Source organism: Heliangelus exortis, chromosome 15 (genome assembly GCF_036169615.1).
Source record: "Heliangelus exortis chromosome 15, bHelExo1.hap1, whole genome shotgun sequence".
Taxonomy (NCBI): domain Eukaryota; kingdom Metazoa; phylum Chordata; class Aves; order Apodiformes; family Trochilidae; genus Heliangelus; species Heliangelus exortis.
Window position 1 is genome coordinate 11,484,898 of NC_092436.1, and position 15,438 is coordinate 11,500,335.

The 15,438-nt window shown below is 42.0% G+C and overlaps 2 protein-coding genes across 6 annotated transcripts in view; one reads left to right on the forward strand and one right to left on the reverse strand.

The window, feature by feature from the left end:
* The window catches only part of CCNJL (cyclin J like), a 24,876-nt gene extending 12,510 nt beyond the window's left edge, over nt 1-12,366 (forward strand). For all 4 annotated transcript variants that reach the window (XM_071758561.1, XM_071758560.1, XM_071758563.1 and 1 more), the window contains exons 4-6: nt 8,260-8,559; nt 9,375-9,534; nt 10,522-12,366. In XM_071758561.1, coding sequence (XP_071614662.1) covers nt 8,260-8,559; nt 9,375-9,534; nt 10,522-10,963 — 902 coding nt within the window. In that variant the 3' untranslated portion in view covers nt 10,964-12,366. The remainder of the gene's footprint in view (nt 1-8,259; nt 8,560-9,374; nt 9,535-10,521) is intronic.
* The window catches only part of FABP6 (fatty acid binding protein 6), a 452,944-nt gene that overhangs the window by 405,978 nt on the left and 31,528 nt on the right, over nt 1-15,438 (reverse strand). The window contains exon 5 of one of the 2 annotated variants that reach the window (XR_011728817.1): nt 13,226-13,365. Coding sequence is in view for 1 of the 2 variants with exons in the window: in XM_071758564.1 (XP_071614665.1) it covers nt 13,327-13,365 (39 nt within the window). In the remaining variant the exon portion in view is untranslated. Of the gene's footprint in view, nt 1-13,213; nt 13,366-15,438 lie in introns of those variants that run through there. The other variant, XM_071758564.1, reaches the window with a different exon arrangement.

Consider the following 15,438-nt stretch of genomic DNA (forward strand, 5'->3'; position numbering starts at 1 on the left):
AAGTTCACAAACTGTTCTATGATAACACTAGAGAGACATCTTTGGCCACTTCTGCCTTTTAAAAAAAAAAAAAGGCAATTTGCTTAAAAGATGAAGCCTATGTCTAGTGAGCTAACAAGTGTGAGAATATTTCTAAAATTAAGGTTCGAGCAACACAATAGCATGTACACCTCTTGTCTGGAATTAAATCATCTCTTCCAGGAAAAGAAAAAGGTCTATTACCATAAAGGCAGCTTTCCTACCAACATGTAGAAAACATTGAAAGTTCAACCAAAGGAGCTTTGCACAAAATTAATGCAAATTAACTTGTATAGGTAAGGTTTAAAATGCTAGGGCTCAGTTTGGAGACTTTTGGGAGCATACTAAGCTCTTTTGTTTACTATCTGGGCCATCTGAATGAGCAATAAGGGTATTCTTGTTTTGGGATGTGTAGCTCAAAGTGATGCAAGTTGTCAACAAAAGGCACTTTACTGTTAAGTGGGAATTCGTAGGAAACAGGTGCCAGGAATTGCCAGGTAATGAGCCAGGCCGGTGCCCAGTCTCACCTGTGCCCAGTTAGGGCTGGCCCCACTGAGCATGCTCAGGACCTGGGGTCAATAAAAGGTGAGGCTGGGTGTAGCCAGGTAGCTCATTCCTGAGCAGGTTCGGTGTCAGGCTGGTTGCAGTTAGTCCTCGTTGCTAACCGAGATCACCAACGGCTCCTGACCCTTTGCTTCGGTATCGAGCTCACGCTCTCAGCGACGTTCAGTTCCAGCAACATCTGGTGGAGAATGCAGGCATAGACCTTCAGTCTGAGCCCTCTCCCCCTGAACGAGTGAGAGCGAATTCTTCGCCAAATCTACTCTACGGAGAACCCAAAGACTCGGGTAAGAAGATCTATTACCCTTTCTTTTGCTACTACTGATTGACTTAGAAAGAAATAAGGATAAGATGGGTTTGTCGGCTAGCATCCCTGCTAATGAGAACCTGGTGGCAGCGGCGGAGGAGCGAGAACTCTTCCCCGCCTCTGCGGCTGCATGGGATCTATGGCAGGAGGTCAGCAACCTGCTGAAAAACCTCCATACCCAAGAAGTTGCTGGAATCAAAACCGGACTAGACGATACATGGGGGGTGGTGACTGATTTCCTAAAAGATATAAAAGTCGTAGCAGAGGCTGCGCTCGCTGGCGCTGAGCCGCCTCTGCGGGGAACCACAGCACGTTCCCCGAAGGAATCACCTGCTGTGGTCCCCTCGGCACCACCCCTTGAAGAAGAAGACCGTAAACAAGTGTATTTGGGCCTGAATAACGATAAACCGGCCATAAAGGGCATGTCAGGCAAAAACCACCAGTCTGTGGCTGAGCTCAGTGCCAACAGGCTACCCACAATGATGCCGCATGCCGGTTCCAAAAAAACGGACGAAACAGCGCAAGAGGCCCCCGCGTGGCGACACAAGTAGCCGGGCCGGCGCTGTGTGCCGACTCCCCGCCCCAGCAACACGGGGTAGCCTCGGGATCGATTTACCCGCTGCAGTAGACGTAATGCTATCGACTTCGGCTGTTCACAGGATTCCGACTCAGATATACGGACCCTTAGTGCATAAAAATAGTAAGGTTGGCGCACTCCTTATGGGACGTTCTTCAACAGGTCTAGCAGGACTGATTGTGCTCCCAGGGGTCATTGATGCCGATTACACGGGGGAAATAATGATAATGTGTTTCACACTAAACCCCCCCATGATAATCAAGGCAGGGACCCGATTGGCACAACTGGTCCTGCTTCCAAAAATGGACCTGGGAAAGAACGTCCGGATGGCGCAAGGCAACCGGGCTTTCGGCTCATCTGGAACACCTTGGTAACCTTGGTGCAACAGATGAAGTCACGCCCGATCAAAACATTCATCTGGCTACCGGTGGAGAGGAGAAAATCCTCCCCGTAATGATGGACACCGGAGCCGATGTAACAATCATTAACAAAAACGCCTGGCCTCGAAAACGGAAGCTAACTACGGCTTCCGACGCCGTCCAGGGCATAGGTGGTGGTTCCACCCCCCTTCAAGCGCTCCAACCAATTCAAATCAAATTTCCAGAAGGGCAAAAGGTAACCGTGAGACCCTATGTGTTACCTTTGCTCGGGGGGTTGATTGGTTGGGATGTTATGAGCCAGATAGGGGCCATCCTCTCCATCCCGGAACCCACCCAACCCCTTCAAAATTTTCATTAAGGGCCACTGCAGATGCGCCGCCAACACCCAGACTCCAATGGAAAACAGATACCCCTGTCTGGGTGGAGCAGTGGCCCCTTTCCAAAGAGCGGCTAAACATCGCCAACCGACTTATAAAAGAACAACTGGACGCTGGACATATTCAGCCGTCCATGAGCCCGTGGAACACACCCATCTTTGTGGTTCCAAAAAAGTCGGGCAAATGGAGGCTAATCCAAGACCTAAGAAAGATAAATGACCAGATGTGGCCAATGGGCGCCCTCCAACCTGGGCTGCCCCTACTAACTATGCTGCCTAGAGACTGGCATCTCCTGGTCATCGACCTGAAAGACTGCTTTTTCACCGTCCCTCTGAACCGTGAAGACACCGCTCGCTTTGCGTTCACAATTCCATCAGTCAACAAAAGTGAACCAGCGAAGCGATACGAATGGGTAGTGCTTCCTCAGGGAATGAGAAATTCGCCGACAATATGTCAATTGTATGTGGCGTGGGCGCTTGCTCCGATCAGAGAGGCAATGCCGGACACGATAATCTACCATTATATGGATGACATCTTATTTTGCCAGCAAGCCCCGTTCCCCGAAAACATCAGCCAGGTCTTGACCGATCGGCTCAAGACCAAAGGACTAATCGTAGCTCCAGAAAAAATTCAAACGAAGTCACCCTGGAGCTACTTAGGGTGGAAAGTGACCAACGCTATGGTGAGACCGCAAAAATGGGAGGTAATCCATTCAGTTAAAACACTGAATGACGCCCAAAAACTGGTGGGCGAACTCCAATGGGTTAGACCCATTATAGGTCTCACCAACGCGGACATCCACCCCTTTTTGTCCTTGCTACGGGGCACTGAACCAGGGGCACTCGTGGACTGGACTGAGGAGCACTCAAAAGCCCTCAAACAGGTCGTCCACAAGTTGGCAACCGGCTTTGCGGATCGGCGAGACGCCGCCCACCCCATCGGAGTGTGGTTATGTAACCACCCCTCATTCCCCTTCGCACTACTCCTTCAGGACTTCACACGGGAAGAGAAACCAGAGGGACAAAAATACGACAGAATACATAACCGAGACTCTAGAAGATCAGAGTCTGTAGCAATCCTAGAATGGTTATTCCCACCCCACACGGCCCAAAAGGGCATTTGGCAGAAAACGGAAATCTTAGCATTCCTCATTCGGAAGGGACGCCAACATTGCCTAGAAGTAGACGGCCAAGAACCGGAGTGGATCAACATCCCCATCAAGACAATCGATTTCGATTGGATGTTGCAACACTCCGAGCCACTACAACTCGCCTTACTCGGATATCCTGGCGAGGTACGTCATGATGGCCCGAAACATAAACGCCTTCAAGCCATCAGTCAGTTCCAGTGGGTTGAACGACCAACTGTCTCAGAACGTCCAGTGCCTGGCATAACAGTATTCATGGATGCTGGAAAAAGATCTCGAATGGCCGCCTGCGTATGGCAGGACCGAGGCCAATGGAGACAGCATCTGACTCCAGGCACCACCGAGGACAATCTTCAGACCCTGGAACTGCTCGCCATCATATGGGCCTTGACGCAGTGGCAACGCGTCCCCATTAACATCGTTTCCGACTCGCAATACGCAGTCGGAGTAGCAAACCGAATTGAGGATGCTCTAATTAAGCCAGTGCAGAACAAGAGGCTACAAGAACTCTTTCTATCATTGCAGCGTGCGCTAAGAATCCGAACGCAGCCATGCTGCATCCTACACATCCGTAGCCACAAAACAGCACTAGGCCTGGGGGAAGGGAATGCCAGAGCTGACTCTCTAGTCAGCCTAGGATTACAAAACCCTGTCACCAACTTCGCTAAAGCCCAGAACAGCCATTCCCTATTCCATCAGAGCGCCAGGGCCTTGAAGTGCACATTTTCCATCACTTGGGAGGAGGCAAAAGGCATCGTTAAAGCCTGCCCCCAATGCGCTCAATTTGGCCTTACCCTGGAAATGGGCGTGAATCCACGCAGGCTTCAGGCTGGCGAAATATGGCAAATGGACGTAACACATATTCCGGATTTTGGACGACAAAAGTACGTACATCTTACAATTGATACCTTCTCAGGCATGCTTTAGGCGACAGCTCAGATGGGGGAGAAGGCTCTACATGTGATCTGCCACCTTACCAACTGTTTTGATGTCATGGGGGTCCCTCAAGTAGTGAAGACAGACAACGCACCCACCTACACAGGCGAGAAAGTCAAGCAATTCTTTGCTACTTGGGGAGTGAAACATATTACAGGAATCCCCCATTCGTCTGCAGGGCAAGCGATTGTAGAAAGAGCCAATCGCACCCTGAAAACTTATTTACAAAAGCAAAAAGACAGCAAAATCATGGATCCACAAATGCGGCTTAGCAAGGCTCTCTTTACATTAAACTTCTTGAGCCTAAGCCGCGACTCCCAGGAGCCACCCGTCTTACTACATTATTCGTCGCAGAAAGTCATCCGCATGCCTGAAATCCAAATCTACTATAAGGAGCCATCAACGGGACAATGGACAGGGCCCAGGCCTTTGCTATTTACCGGGAGAGGATACAGTTGTGTCTCATCAGACTCTGGACCTCTCTGGGTACCTAGCAAATGGACGCGCCCTGCCCCGATCAGGCCAAAACCACCAGCACCGAACAACGAGGCACCTCGCGACTAAGATCTTCGCGTTCTTTTCATCTCTCCCCCACATAAAGACAAAAAAAAAAAAGACAAAAAAAAATATATATAAAATAATAGAGAATTTGTATATAGAATGTATAGAATTTGTAGATAGAAGTTGTACTGTATAAAAAAAAAAAAAAAAAAAAAAAAAAGGGGGAAATGTAGGAAACAGGTGCCAGGAATTGCCAGGCCGGTGCCCAGTCTCACCTGTGCCCAGTTAGGGCTGGCCCCACTGAGCATGCTCAGGACCTGGGGTCAATAAAAGGTGAGGCTGGGTGTAGCCAGGTAGCTCATTCCTGAGCAGGTTCGGTGTCAGGCTGGTCGCAGTTAGTCCTCATTGCTAACCGAGATCACCAACGGCTCCTGACCCTTTGCTTCAGTATCGAGCTCGCGCTCTCAGCGACGTTCAGTTCCAGCAACAGGAATTCCTGCATTTAGTTTGTTAGTTTCAAAATTATATGAAATAAAACAAAACTTGTACAGTGATTTTTTTTTTTCCATTGTTTTATAGTAAAGTTTCTGAGTAAGTCAAAAGTATTGGCCTTCAAGTTCTCACATCTTGAAAATTCTCACTGTAGCACAAAAGAATAAAATTAGTCCCTTGCCTGTTGCTGCAAATGCAGTAATTGGAACTTCCTGCACAGCATTACTCTAGAAAATTGCATGTTTTTTCAGCAGAAGATTGCAGTAAAAGTGCTCCTCAGGCTGTGTTGTAACGTGTTGTAACAGACTTGTACTTCCAAAAATTACATCCTTTACTTTAGAGAATAAAAACTACTTTTAAAATTTTTATAAAAAGGTTGTGGTGTTTACATCACATTAAGATGAATGTTCAGTGGAGGCTGTCTTTCAATATTTGTTCTAAACACATTCTGGAAAACTTTTCTTTCTGCTTGCTTCCTTAGAAAAGACCAAGAGATTAAGGGTAGTGTGCAGATAAGGTGTAGTTAGAAGCAAAGTTACTTATTCCACTGATTTCTGTTAAGTAGGGCTGATTTTGGGGTGTGGAAAGGGCATAATAGAATTTTTAGACACACAGCTTTGTAAATGGAAACAACTTCTAAGATAAATGCAAGCTGAGGATGATTTTTAAGGTTGGAAAAATTGCTATAAATTTGTTCACTTTTGAATTTTGTTGCTTCTGTCTTGGATCTAAGGAATCTCAGACTTGTCTTTTTCCTTTACCTACAAACATTGCCATTGTCCTTTTTTGGTAGTGTACAACAGCAGTGCTCTTGTGTTAGAGAATATAGCATTTAGCAAGATGTCTTTCAGTTACTTGGGGTTTATTTCTTGTTTCATTCTAGAAATGCATTTTCAATGGCTCATCAGTTTATCCAGTATTATCCAAATAATACTGCCCCAAACAAATTGCACTAACAGCCAAGTAATGTTCACATCAGGTTTGCTCTGTTGGGAGGAATGTGTATGGGGGGGGCTGTCTTTCAAGTCATCCAGTTGTTCACCAGCAGGAAGATGGATGTTTCTGTGCAATGTATGCACAGTGTGATAATTGGAGAAGGCCTCTGGAAGTTTCTGCCAGAGAGTTTAGCTCCTCAGAACAGCTGTAAAAGCTTTGAAGTTAACTAATGTCATCAATGGTTATTATTTCCTCTGAGTCAGTTCTGAAAAAGATTTATAAAATCTGGTCACAGTAATCTAGAGGTCAACTGAAAGCTTTTGGTGGAAGGAAATTTGCTCAAAACCATGTCACAGTTACTTTAGAATGTCTTTAGAATAGTCTGTCTCTTTTCACTTGCATTAAGGGAAACTTTATGATTCAGAATCATAAACTAAAAGTGGTTTTGTAACAAAAAGATGTTGGCTATTTTGGCTGAGTCTGCTATTAGAAGACAGAGAAGCTCTTCCTGAGGTCCAGCTGTAGTGATACAAGAGGTCACAGGTTCCTGCTGCTTCAGGATCCTTAGTGAAGGAAGTGGTTTTGGCTGCTCCAGACAATCCAGCTGTCTCTTGCTTGTAACAGATGAGGTTCACTGCTGTTAGGTTAGAGAAATGCTGGCTTTGGGTGAGAAGCAAAGCTGGGTAGCTGGGACTGGTGATCTTCAGGCAAGCAGGATAGTTCCAAGGACACCTGCAGAGAAGCTGGGGTTGCTGTCTCTGGACCAGGCTATGGATGGATGGATGCTCACTTTGTCAACAGAGAATGAGTGAAAATGTCACCACTTCCCTCTGCCCCCAAAGCACTGACTTCCTCCAGATAAAATCATCTGGCTGATGCTTTTTCAGTGGGTGGATTGACCTGGCTTAATTAACATTTTACCTGAAGAACATTCAGTTCATTCAGCCTGCAGCTGAGATGCAGAGGAGCACTGCTGAGCAGCATGAGGTTGTAATGCTCTGAACTGCACCTTCACTGGGCAATTTATTACAGAAAATGATTGTGATAGTTTAAAAGAGCTCTAGCCCTAAGTGTTCTGTTAGAAAAAGGGATTGTGTAAAGGCATCTCACCTGCTTTAGAGGTGTTGCTTGGCTCAAATTGCCTGCTGAAATCTGTGCAGGCTTCTCAAAAGTAGATCAGAAGCACTGACAGAATCCATCCAAATGGTCCAGCTGCAGCAGCAATAAATTCTGAGTGGAGAGCAAGCACCTGGGCATTGAGTCTTAACCTGCTGCAACAGTTTCTTCTGTGAGTTTTCTAAGTGTGGTATAGAGGCCATCCTGTTAAGGTGTCTCAGTTTAGATGAAGAAGTGCAGCTTTTGCTTGTTGCTATAAAATCATAGCTGGGTCTTAAAAGCTGCTGGTTTCTTCCCTGAAGAGCCAACCCTCTTCAGTAGCAAGTGCTTCAGTACCTGAGAAAAACAGTATCTCTGTGAGCCATTCATTTGCATTGAATGTTCTAGCAATTCTAGTTTTTGTTTCCTTCAAGAGGGTTCTGCTGCTATGGAGACATGAAAACAATTTTTTTTTTTTTTTTTTTTTGCAGCAGTGAGGGCAGAGGTATTTTTGCCTGAGGGTTTTTAATGTCTTCCTTTATGTAGAATGTGCATTTTGCTCCTACACCCAAAGGAGCTTTTTTTTTCCTATTAGGTTTTTTTCTTGCCATATCTTTTCCACACTGTTTGATTTCTTCACACTTGACTAAATGCCTTTCAGCAAACTGCTTCCTGTTATTGTCAGAAAAACTATCTGTAATCCTAATGAATTGATAGTGTTGGTTCTGGCAAAAAAAAAAAACCCTAAAAAGGATATAGGAATAAGTAGGCAAGTCTCTTGGCTTCTTATTTGTGTCACTCTATTTTCTGTCCTTCTTTCAAAAGCTCCTTTTATCATTAGACTTTCTGAGTTTGGGAGTGTTCCTTGCTGGCTTCTGGACAGTCAGTCAGTGGTAAATCTTAACTGAGAACCCTCTTTTCTGTTCTGGCAGGTAAATTTGAGGAAAAAGAAGATAAAGTTCCAAAATTGGAGCACTTAAATAACTTGGCATGCATGTGTAATGTCAGCCTGGTACTGAATAAGAAAGATTTGCTTAGGATGGAAATGCTGCTTTTGGAAAACTTCAACTGGAACCTCTGTCTACCAACACCAGCACACTACATTGACTACTACCTCTATGCATCCATTGGAGAGAATGACCTTCACAATGGATGGCCCATCACCTCCCTGACCAAAATCAAAGCTTATTTGGAGAAATATGCATACTATTTCCTTGATTTCTCAGTGCAAGGTAAAAAGCTTTGCCTTATGCTAGTGCAATCTTCCATTTGACAGAAGACAAAAATCTGAACAAGATAAGGGCTTTAAAATATCTCCTAATCCAGACTGTACAAAATTATCTGTACATAACCTTTTCTCTGTGCAGTTCTTTCATATGGTAAATGGTGCAGTGCACTTTCCTTGTGCAGAAGCCTTATCTCTTTTCAAAAGTCTCTAAATGACATTTTTTTCATCATCTTAGAACAATAATTGGAGAGACTGTCAGAAATGGGGTTGACCTTATGATCTGCCACAGAGTATGAACTGCTTCCAGTTGCAGACATGGTATTCTGCAGTTCAATGTATGAATGGTGTTAATATTTTTTAGAAGGTCTTGTGGTGCAAGACGTGACATGTTGAAAATGATGAGGCTTGTAATGATTTGGTTTTCAGCATCACTTCCAATATCTGCCCATGTGAGAGGCTGTAAACTGCAACATCCTCACAAGCTGGTTTCAACACTGATATAAATGTGTGTGTGTGATTGCTATTGTTTAACTTCAGTTCAGTTGAGACCAGTCCACAAATTTCAGCATAGTTTATTTCATGGCTTTTTCTAAAATGAAAGAAACTGTAGTGAGGTTTTGATAGTACTTACAAACAAGTAGTACAGAGATCTCAATTCAGTTTTGACAGGCTTTCTGGTCATGACTTAATATTCTGAGAAGCATGGAACAAAGCTGAGTATTTAATTTGGTCCTGTTTTGCCATGTATACACATAATAGGCTCACTGCAGTAGTTATTAAAATCAAGGATTATATTTTTACTTTTTTTTCCTCTTGCAGATCCCACTTTCCTCCATTTTCCTCCATCACTGACTGCTGCAGCCTGTGTGTGTGCCTCAAGGATCTGTATGCAGATTTCTCCTGCCTGGACAACAGAGCTTGAAGTGCTAACATTTTATTCCTGGGAACACCTTGCTCAATGCATTGAAATGATGCTCATGTAAGACCAGAAAAAAAAGTAACCTGTTTTTGCTCTTAGGAAGATATATTCTTAAGTAATTGTCAAAGATAGTAAAATATTACATTGGTAATCTTGCACCTTCAATTTGAGGAGAGTACTTACAGGAAAAATCAGGTCACTTTACTAAATGCTGTGTTTTAACAATATTCACAAGGTGCAGTGAAATGCACAATTTAGTGTTTGTTTTCCTGTACTGGTTTCTGTTTGACTGGATGGAAGCTTTTACAGATGTGTGATGAAAGCTTTTTTCCCTTTGTTTTCTCACTGTCTCTGCAATGTACCTGCTGCAGAGAGACACCATTTATCTCTAACATTGAGAACACAGTAAGGAGACATTTCAGAACTATTCTTTGCTTTTTCTCTATGTAAAGGATATGACTGTGAGGCATAAATACTGGTCTAGTATGTAAACACATAAAATCTTAACAGAACATAAGAAAAGTTTAGTGGAATTATTTAGGTTGGTAGTGATGGTGGGCCTTAGAGCTAACTTGTGAATTCCTGCTTTTAAAGCAAGGCCAACTGGGGTTGAATCAGGTGGTGTCTCCTAGTTTTGACTGTCTCCATAGACAGACTTTGTCATCTCTCAGCAACCTGTTCCAGTGCTTCGCTGGTCTCATGATAATCAAAAGTGAGAAGTTAGTTTCTTCCCAATATCTAACCTGAATTTCCCTTGTGCAGCTATGCACTTTAATACTCTGCATAAAACTTAGACTATTTGAAAATGTTTTTGTGCTGTGGATGTAAGGTTTGAAGTCCATCAGTATAAATACACTTGATACAAAATGATCCATAAACCTGCTGGTAGTGTGCAAATATCACAGCAGGATGATTAGAAATCAATTATGGAAGGATTCCATAAACAGTTAGGGCCAAAAAAACTTATGATGTAGCCTGTCTGGTGAAAACTTAGAGATATATGCAAGGTCTGTGAACATATCTGATAAATCTTACTTATTTTTTCAGATATTATGGGAATGACATCAAAGAAGCTGGTAACATAAAAAAGCAAGTAGCAATCCAACATCAAGAACAGGATGTAGTGGGAGACCTGAGCCATCAAGCTACTACTCAAGTTCTCTTCCAGCATTATCACCCTTTCATCCAGCACTCAGCTAGTTTTTCCCATTTCCAGTCCTCAGTGCAAGATCAGTGCTCTGCTTATCGTGACACTTCACAAGCCCCCAGGCCCAGCAGTCTGCTTGCTGGGAGTGCTGACAGCTCACTGCACTCCTATACAGCTCTTCCAGAGAGCTTTCAGCCAGCTGCCCAGACTCTGCCCATCCAAATGCCCATTGCTGTGCAGGTGGCCTTAGGAACAGAGCCTAGACACTTTATTTCCATGGCTTATGGCAGTAGTTACTTCAGTGGTCATCATTCATACATGGCTGGGTGTTTTGATGGATAAATATTGACAGGAGGAGAAGGTGAGAGGAATAGAAGCTAAAGAAGAGATCTTGTGTATGATACAAGATGTGTATCTGAATGAAAACCATGAAGGAATTGAATCCTTGTGACTTGCTCATTCCAAAAACACTGATCTGGATCCACTGTTCTCTGGAACCTGGGTGCCTCTCTGCCAAGGATTTTTTCTTTGGCTCTCCAAGACAGAAATAGAAGTTCATTAATATACCTCACTTGATGTCACTTTAAGAGGCATTTGCATATAAGCCCTGTCCAGTTTACTTCCTTCTGGTCTTCAGTTAGTGACTTGTCAGAGTTGGCTGAAAGCTTGTGTTGAAGAGTTATTTTAGGCTAGAGCATCTGTTGAATTTTTGGCCAAGTAAGAGTGTACCTAGAGGAAAACACGGTTCCTTCCTTCTCTCCCAGTGATGTGTTACTTGAACAGTGGCAGCTTATGCTACTGGAAGCTTCTGCTAAAATATACTGAACATTATAAAAATATCAGTTAAATACATTTAAAATGTCAGTTAAACGTGAACTTCATTTATGCAGAAATCTGTGCATAGAACACTTTCATTTTCTTTAAGCAGGAGTGAGAGTTCATGAATAAGACTTTAGAGTAAAAGGAAAAAAAAAAAAAAAAAAAAAAAGAAAAAAAACCACCCACCCCATAACTAGGCCAGAAGACTATAATTTTTAACTTAAAATCTCTTGTAATTTAAAAGTGGTGCTGCTGAACAGAGCTCTGCCTTCAAGTATTTTAGAAACAAAAACAAAACCTTAAATCATCTCTTAAGTCTTTAATGTGATGCTGCTTTTGAGACTGGGGATTATTGTTATTAATATTGTTCATGAGCTCTATCAGGGATTTTATATTACTTGAAGAAATCCTCTTGGAGTAAGTCCAACAAGGTTCACTGCCTTCCATTACTTTGTGTTTTGGGGTCAATGACTTGTGGCAGTAGTTTGGGTTCAGGACAGAGGAACTGGTGTTAATAGGGGCAAAGATAGGGAGATGATTAACCTCACTGTGAAATTACTGTTTGATTGCAGTGCTATACAATGCTAACTTAGGTTTCATTTTGGTTTGTTTGGTTTTTTTTAGTAGCAGGTTGGAGAAAGTGGAAAGTGTAGCTGGTAAATTGAAGATCATACTGCTTTGTAATGAGAGACACACCTACTGTCACATAGCTGAAGGTTTCATTTGCCACTCGAACCAGAGATAATGGTTCAAAAACATGGGATTTTTTTAATGTTAATGTAGATATGTACAAGAAATGGTCTTCTGCATATGTGAAACTTTAGTTTTGATATGTGCAACCACTACTATAAATGTCTTTGAAGGCAGTACTCCTGGTTTGTCTTTTATCTGAAGGATCTCAGGACAACAATACAAGAAATGTGCAATATGCTTTTGCTGACTTGGGACAATTTTTTCAAGTTGTGTCACAGTGCTGTCTTAAATTATATTTTTTAGAGAATTTTTTTAAAAGGGTGTTTTAGGGTGGAGGGGAAAAATTAGCCTGCATGCTAGTGTGAGTTTGTGTAACCATCTTCTGAAAATGCAACTTTCAGCATGTTCCCTTCAGTGAGTTAGATGCAAACTGTTAATGAAGAGGCAATGCTCTTCAGAAATTTGTCTAGTGTTTTAGAGAACTTAGTTTATCTTCTATTCTGTTGTCTTTGTATTTATATTAAACTTTATTTTCAGAATACTTTAGTTTTGTTTACTTTGTAATTCGCCAGATGCAAGAACAATGTATATATGGCAATACTGTTGTGGAGTTTATCATCCTTGTAATTTGCATCATGTTGCAGTGTATGCTTTGGACAACCATTGTACTTAATTGTGAAAATACTTGCTCAGTTCCTGATAAAAAAGCACCCAGCTTAAGTGCACCCCCCCCCCCCTTTTTTTTTTTTTCCCTGTTTTGCTAGATTTCAAGAGCTCCAAAGAATGTATGTTTATACTCTAAAAATACTTGATCTGGGCACTCATAATGTTTTACAGAGCATGGTAAGACAAACATGGTGGAAAAGCCTTGCCAAATAATAAATTGTGAAGGATTAGACAGATCTGATGTTTGGTCACTGCAGATATGGTCCCATTCCAATAAAGTGTTGGTGTATTTAAAGAAGTACAAAGTGGGATGAGGAGATGGATGAAGAAACAAGAAGATGTAGAGATGAGGTATGGCCATAAAACAATATCAGAACAGATTGTGCCAGCTCATGGGGCCAGTGTGTCTTGAGGGTGCCATCTTACCTGAGGAGACTGAAATGCTGAGTAGGAGAATGCAGTTGTAGGTTCAGCCTTTTCTAAGCAGGAATTGCCACAGAGTTCTAGGTTTTGCTCATGCTGTTGTATCATGGATGGGGTTGGGGCAGATCAAGTCCAACAGCACTCTGAAATGGAAGAGATTTATGAGAATTTGTGTTGCTCTAACAGTGCTTTGATTGACAGCTCTCTTTATATTGTGGTGGCACTTCCACACATTTAATTTCTAGGTATTTCATGTGACTTGTGGAAACACACTTCCTCAGGAAGAGTGAATGTAGAAGAAATCAGCCAAACTAAAGACACTTTTCTGAAGGCTTTTTGCCATGATTACTTTTGGAGGGAGCTGCAGAGGTGCATGCAAAACTTATTTAATTTTTAAACAATTTTTAAACAAAAAATTTAAACAAAAATTTTTAAAATTTTTTAAATTTTAATTAACTTTTAACTAGTTAAGTGTTTAATTTTTAAACAATTTTTAACAATGCATAACATCCCACTCCATGCTTGTGCTGTTCGATGCTGTCAGCTGCAGCACAGGCAGAGATCAGAATTAACTCAACTTCCCTGACAGATTTTAAAGAAAGAAAGAAAGAAAGCCAATGCAGTGAAACATGGAAGAGAAAATGGGGTGTGGCAATAGTTACTTCCTTATGTGGAAGGATATTGCAGATGTAAACAAGCAAATAAGAAAGCTGGCATTAAAATTAAAGAAAAATAAAATTGTTCTAGTGAGCAGAGCTACAGGTGGAAAAAAGTCTGTTACTCTTGATCAGGTATTCAAGTATAAATGAATTTATTTTTAACAGATCTTACAGATGTAGATTGCTGATTTTTAAAGAAGGAAAAGGAAACATCCACCCTCTCCCTGTTTGTGAGAAACTCACAACTTGGTCTTTGCAAAGCTGTCAAAGCGAGGTTAGTCCTTTTTTTTTTAGCCATCTGTAAACACTAGCAAGCAATTTAAAGTTGATGTAACACTCTGATCAGTATAATCAACTCATCAGAAAAGTATACAGGTGTTGCTTAATAATATTTAGCTTAGTGTTATTTTTTTCTACTGTGAATTCTATTTACTAGCAAATGTGGGACAAACTGCTGAAGTCTTACTGTTAATTTGATAGTTTTTGGGGTTTTTTTTCCCAATGGGTGTTTATTTTGCTCTCTGTATTACCATTTCAAGACAAAATTAAAGAATGTCCTCCAGTTGAAGAGGCAGCAAGATTTTTTTTCCAGAATGAAAGCACCCCTTACATGCTTTCTAGAGAGCCCAGATAAACCCCCCCACCCTCTGTTCCAAAGCATCTCTGTCTGTACAGTGAATTACTTACAGAATATGAAACCACAGTGTGCCAGTTGCACAAACCTAAAAATAATGACTTCTTGGTGGCTGCTTCCTAAGCAGGAAATCACCACTGTATTATTTCACACTGAAATAAGGAGCAATCCTGAAGAGATCCCTTACTCTCTATGACCTCATAGCTGAAGAACAAAATTCTGTTAAATCACAAAGTTTGTTTGTTGCAAGTACCAAACCAATGTCTCAAGATCTAACAGGTTTCTCTGATTAGAGTTCAGCATTATGTTTTGCCTTAGAAACAGCCTGTTTTGAGTAAACTGATGGAGCCTGGATGAAGCCTTGCTGCAGCTGGAAGGTCTGGTAATCTCCTGAGGGGAAAAAAAAGTAAAAACCTTTTTGAAATTATTTGAATTATCAGTCACACACAGAGGAATATCTTCAGTGTACTCAAGACATGTGTCCGTGCTAGTTACTGATTTGTTTGTGAGGGCTGGTGAATCCATAAGGCAAGACAGCTGGAAAAAGGAGTCTGAAAAAAGTTTTGTGGAAGAGATTTGAAACGGTGAATTCAGAAACTGTTGCATTTATTTCCTACTGTGTTCAAGGAAACATGTTTTCACATCCACTCTAAGTAAATAACAGGATGACACTGACAAGACATCCCAAGTTTTCTTGTGGGAGACTGTAAAACCTTAAATGTCTTCTAAGATTTTGGGTCAAGAGAAGGTACTGATTAGAATGAGGAAACCATGATAGCAGTATGAAAGTATATCTACTAATAATTGATAAACTATCTCTTGTTTTCAAGTTACTAAATTTCTGCTTTCCAAGAGGGCAAAAGGGTTCCATTAGTTCTGGCATATTGATGTATGCTTGGGGCAGATTATTGTCCTATCCTCTA